The sequence below is a fragment of the Nestor notabilis genome, unplaced genomic scaffold (genome assembly GCF_000696875.1).
Source record: "Nestor notabilis isolate BGI_N333 unplaced genomic scaffold, ASM69687v1 scaffold31070, whole genome shotgun sequence".
Taxonomy (NCBI): Eukaryota; Metazoa; Chordata; class Aves; order Psittaciformes; family Psittacidae; genus Nestor; species Nestor notabilis.
The window spans coordinates 39,015-45,014 of NW_009911175.1; the positions used below are offsets into that span (position 1 = coordinate 39,015).

The following is a 6,000-nucleotide window of genomic DNA, read 5'->3' on the forward strand; positions in this document are numbered from 1 at the left end:
CCAACCTGGTATAGTGGAAGGTGTCCCTGCGCATGGCAGGGGAGTTGGACTACATGGCCTTTAATGATCCCTCCCAACCCAAACCATTCTATGATTTTATGATTACATGACAGCTAAAACTTGCCTAAAGGACAGTGTAATCAATATAACCACTATCATCCATATACCTTGAGCAGCTCCACAACTGTCTCTGCAAAGCCAACAACATACATTGCTACTGCAACAGCATTGGCAAATGCAAAAATCAGACCTATAGCACCACCAAATTCCGGCCCCAAACTTCTTGAAATTAAGTAATATGCTCCTCCTGAAAGAAAAAAAAAAAAAAAGAGACAAAAAACCCTCTATGTGATAAAGCATGAGACAGTCATTAGCAATTTAAAGTTTACACAAACAAGATGCTATTTATGCTTTCATCTTCCCTGATGTATTAGAAAATAACCCAAAACGCAGTACTTCCGGGACAGGCATGATGAAGTTTCAGGAACATTTCAAGTTTTCAAGACACCAGTTGGAAATAATCACCTGACTTATGTACCACATCATATTGTTCAGCTATGCAACCAGTTCTATGGTTAAAAAACAAACTGTAAAACACAAGCAGCAGCAATACTACTGGGCTTTTTATTTCAAAACACTCAAAGCATTTCTGCATAGTTCTACTATTACACATTTTCATTAGCTATAGCTCAAGAAATGGGCAAAGTAGACTGTAATAAACCCACTCAAGTTCCAAACCTCCATGACTGTTTTTTTTAAAGTGCTGTTGTAAAGCGAGTTTTCTGCTCCTCAATAGGACTCACAAAACAAATCACATTCCCACTCTTATTTTACTTACTCTTTGTACTTTTGAACTTGTAAAATACAACATCTCAAACCTGACATATGACAAATGGAAATCCTGAGTATCCACAGCATTAGAGTGAAAATTGAAGGGGGGCAAAAAAAAAAAGTAGCAAATGCACATTCCTCTGATTTAAGGCTAAGCTTTCTATAAGCCACAAAATCCTCCAGCTCCCAGCCTGAAGTAATTGAGTGCACATTAAAAATTTGCAACAGGAAATTCTTAATTTCACTGCATTACAGTTGTGCAAAACATATGTAGGTACCCAGCTTTGATATACTTTGCAAATGAGAATGCTAACATAGGAAAAATATTACTGTAAAGCAAGATTTTCACAGGAACAGCTGTGATTTTACTCTACAATTTTTCCAGTTCAGCACTTCAAATTTTCTAATGAATCATTATTTTGCAAGAGTGACTCTAAAAGAAAACTGGCTCTCAGATGAACAGGAAAATCCAGTATGCACAATGCAACTTAAAAAAATATAAATAAATGAATTAAAAAAAAAAGAAAAAAAGGATATTTAGATACTAAGCTTAACATAATAGTAGGATTCCTGCTAGGTCTCTTTATGATAGTGAGGTTTTTCTGTTCATTCTTCATCAAGAGAATTTTATAAACTTTTACTTTAATTCCACCATATTTTCTAGTAGTAGCAATTCTGTCATAAAGGCATGTCAAAGGTACCAACCACTTACAAAACTATTTTGTAGGAATTGTTGACAACCAGTCATAAACCATGAAAGAGAATGAAAACCATCACCCTCAGGAAAGCTAGAGATCAAGAGTTTGAAGAAGTCCTATTGTGTATAAAAAAAAATTCCAACAGAAGAAGAACACGTCCATGTATGCTCCCATATAGTTATAGCTTATCCTTCTATAGCATGTATTTTTTCATTAGTAAATTTTATTTCAGGTCATGAACATATACAAGCACACATGTATACCCTTTAAACCACCAGTGCAGATGCAGGAGAATATCAAGAACCTATTCATTCCTGGATATGGGCATCTCAAAACATTTACACTCCAAAAATTCAGAATAGATAATGTTTCTTCGGCAGTGGAAAAGCAAGCCAATATTAAAATCAAATTAGTAGGCTATTACTGGCTTTTCATTAATTACATGACTGCTTAATCAAATACAGAACATAGGGAAGACTCGGCTCCTCAGAAAACTAACTCTTCTCTATATTTCATCCATACAGTCTTATCCCTAATGCTAAAAAAAAAAAAAAAAAAAAAAAAAAAAAAAGCGGGGGTTGGGGGGGGAAGGAAAACAAATTACAGGCTTCATCTTTAAGGTATACACTTCAGGGTGATGGAAGCTTTATAAGCTTTATGAAAGTATGTAGTAGGTTTACCTCCTCTTACAAACCCATTTGTGGCTATTGCTGAAGTAGACAGTCCTGTAATAGTCGTCACTACAGTGGCCATTCCAATAACAACAACAGACAGACCTTTTGGAAAAGAGAGAGTGTAAGTCCAGCAGTATTGAAGTGTACAAATCTTCAACTAACCCTGGTTTAAAGAATGAGTCTTGCAAATACAACACAAATTTACAGTGTGTGGTCCCACACATTCAAGCAAAAGCTTCTTCAATCCCCTACTGTACAGAGAAGTTTCCAGGATAAAACCAAAACTGGATAAATGTTCTCTTTAATGAGCAGGGTAAAAGCTGTATCTTAGAGCCTCAAAGAAACACATGCCTTTTGCAGATGAGGTATTTTCTGCAGCCCAAAACTAACTTAAGCCTTCAAAGAAAATTGCTTATGTACTACACGGTCTATACACATATTTTGATAACGAGAAATTAAAATTTTATGATTGAAGTTCACTGAAGACTTACAAATGTCAATTTTAAATTATATAACTTACAACTAGATGAAAAAGTCCAAGTAACTTCATACTGCTAAGTTTAGATAAGGGTAAATTATCCTTAAAACTGGCAATATTAAGGACATTTTTACCCGTCTATAAAGTGTAAGCTCAGGATCAACATTTCTTTTGGATCACATGTAAAAGTGACTAAAATAAAATTATAGCATTAGTACACGTACCTATGCCAGCTTGTCCTACAATCCACGAAAGTCTAATGAAGAGCATCACACCCCAAATGTTTAACATACATCGCACCTAAGGTAAAACAGAAATTTTACGTAGGTTAGGTCTTACAGTCATTTCCACTAGTTCTTAATTTCTGTTTTTAATGTTGAAATTATCTTGCAGTTTTTTCTTCATCACTTTTCACACTTTCACGAGAATAATTGTTTTGGGTTTTGTTTTTTTTTTTAATTAGACATGGTTTGGTTAAAAAAAAAAAAAAAAAGGGAACCTGAAGATGAACAAAAATATATTACCTTGAACACAAACAATTTACAGTATTTCAGTATTTGACACTTATACCAAACAATAATTTAGAACCCAAACTTCAGGATCAAAAATTTATACTGCAGAATACATGACTAAAAACAAGATTGCAAAATCTAGAGACTGAGGTCAACAACCCCACTTCAGATCTCCTGAAAATAACCCCACCCCCTCAAATTACTCTAAAACAATACCCTATTGAATAATTAATTCTTTTTATTTTATAAAACAAGCACCTACCACAACTTCCAGTCCTACAACTTTTTTTTTTTATTTTCCAACACAACTGGACACTAACAGAAGGGTGGTGGTGGTAGTTTGTATTTTTCATCTTTGTATTTTAAACTCTTAGTCCTCATTAAAATAGTTTACAATATACAGAATTTAGACAGAAGACTAATGACACACCTTAGCTCTCCTTCTTACCTGAAGAGTACGGTATCAATCCTACAAAAAGTCTAGATGGTCATTAGGACTAGAAATGAGACAAGGACCTCTCCAAAGCACAAAAGTAAAAAGTTCTCAGAGATTTAAGAAGTCTTTCACAAAATGTCCATAGCATGAGCTGGAAACATTCACCCAGGCAGCTTATACCTACTAGGAAATAGTAACTGCGATTTTAAAACCACTGAAAAAGCGATCATCCTCCTTGAAACTTTTAAATATACTTTTGAATAAAATGGCCAGCAACTTTTATCCTATTACCCTTTTTAATACTTAAGAGTCATTGCTTACAAAAATAGCCCAACAGAGGATTTGGGTTTGCAGACACCCAAAGTCAGCTTCATACCTGCTTCAAAGTTACCAACTCTGTCCTTGGTTGGGGTACCTCAGTAGAAGCCTGTAATACCCATTTTACAGCTACTGCAGGCACTCTCCTTCTCCCATATGAATGAATAAGGCTGCTTTGAGACTTTTAAGGAAGTTGCTATTACACAGTGGAAGATTGCCAAGCTAAAGTTAGGTATTCTGAATGCTCAAGTTCAGTGTATTTTAACTAACTGTTGCACTTGCAACCATCACTATAAAATATTTCAGCTTTGGAGAGTACATATTAATCATGTTTCTCCTTGCCAAAATATTAAAAATAAGTTAATATGTACTTGTAACGAGACCCCCATGTCACTTTTAATTTTGCACTATTCCAGATGGGGGCAGACTAGTGTTTTTTTTCCACCATGACTACACTGTTCAATATTAAGACCTCCACATTGTAGGAGATTATTTTTTGTAAGAGGTTCCACAAAATTTAAATACTTAATCGGGGTCAAGTTTTGCCATATACTGGTAGGTACTCTCCTCAACACATTATTTTTGTTTCTGTGAAGTAAAACAAACTCCTACAGATCCAAGGTGAACACATACGAAGTGTGTTCACTCCATTTGCTTTAGTCTTTGTCACTTAAGAGTCACATGGAGTTTTTCTACTGCATATAAATACTTACATGATCTTTTTCCTTCTTGGAAATTTTGCAACTTCAAAACCACAAAACCCATGCTAAGAAATCATGATCCCTTGAAAACTTAAGTCCTGAAGTATTCATTTCCCTAAAAGTCAGTAGAAGTAAGAGAAACTCTACCCAAAATTATGGCATTTTTCACATCTCTCATACATATAACCTTTTCTTTATACAGCACTATCACAATCCCTCTCAAAAAAAGAAGGCTAATAGAGAGATCAAATCTGTAAGAAACTGAAGTACAATAACCAGACTTACCAATACACCTTTTATCCAGCCAAACTTGACCACTCCTTTGCTATCAGGTGTGTAAGAGGCAGTAGCTTCCCCAGCTGGTGTGCCTTCATCACCATTTGCATAGCCATCTTCAAAAGGCTCCTTGGAGGGGGGGAGGGGGAACAAACAAACAAACAATTAAAAATAAAAAAATTAAAAAACCCAACTTTTATGTGATTAACAGAGTAAAGAGGGCACTTAATACACTGTAAAAAAACTCCACTCATCTACTTGTACAAACAGAAAAATTAAAAAATGACAAAGCAGAAGTTTTAAGCTTTTCTTTTACATTCCTGGCATGAGACATCTCACAGAATTCAAGGTATACAAAACAAACTTACACAGAAGATTTAGGTATTCTGCTTCAGTTAGGGCAATCCACTAGCAGACAGAATAATATTTTTAAGAATCAGTTCTACAGCACTGAGAAACAAACACATGGTCTTTCAGAAAAAAAGCTACAACATTTCAAATGAAATGACTTGTACAGCACAGGAGGTTTTCCTTCTTAACCTGAAAGTGTAAACTGTTCTACCAGAAGTTACTGGTCTCAGCTACAGCATTTGCTGTAGTTCAGACTTTGTTGTCATTTGATCGATTTTTCAAGAAATAAATTATTCACTTCCTGGCAAACTATTCTACTATTCATTGTAAGGTGATGCTGCTAGAAAGGACGGTGGCATTTCAGGGAGCAGAAGGGCAAGTAAGTCTCTTCCCTAACACTCTTCTTTGTTTAAAATGACAGATGATAGATGCACTAGCCATCACTCTCACGGATGAAGAACAACTTGTGGATTTTCTTTACAATTCAACTCTTAGCCTTACAATGCAGAAATCTTAACTGTTCCATGTATATTAAAAATAAATGTGTGTGTGCAAACAATACAATTTGCATGTGTGCATATACATAATGTCGCATGCTTACTTTTGAAGACGCGGGGGTTTTGGCCAAGCCAGGCGAACACCTGAACATACAAACTCAATTTCCTACACTTGCTGTAACACATCTGCAGGCAACACTCTAAGTATGCTACTTATCCAAGGCAACA

At 35.3% G+C, this 6,000-nt stretch overlaps 1 protein-coding gene across 1 annotated transcript in view; it reads right to left on the reverse strand.

Moving 5' to 3' along the window:
* SLC12A2 (solute carrier family 12 (sodium/potassium/chloride transporter), member 2) overlaps window positions 1–5,053 on the reverse strand; it is a gene marked incomplete at its 5' end in the record, with an annotated part of 41,539 nt that extends 36,486 nt beyond the window's left edge. Inside the window, 4 exons of the mRNA XM_010013572.1 lie at window positions 168–307; window positions 2,210–2,305; window positions 2,906–2,981; window positions 4,934–5,053. Coding sequence (XP_010011874.1) covers window positions 168–307; window positions 2,210–2,305; window positions 2,906–2,981; window positions 4,934–5,053 — 432 coding nt within the window. The remainder of the gene's footprint in view (window positions 1–167; window positions 308–2,209; window positions 2,306–2,905; window positions 2,982–4,933) is intronic.
* Window positions 5,054–6,000: the final 947 nt, after the last annotated feature.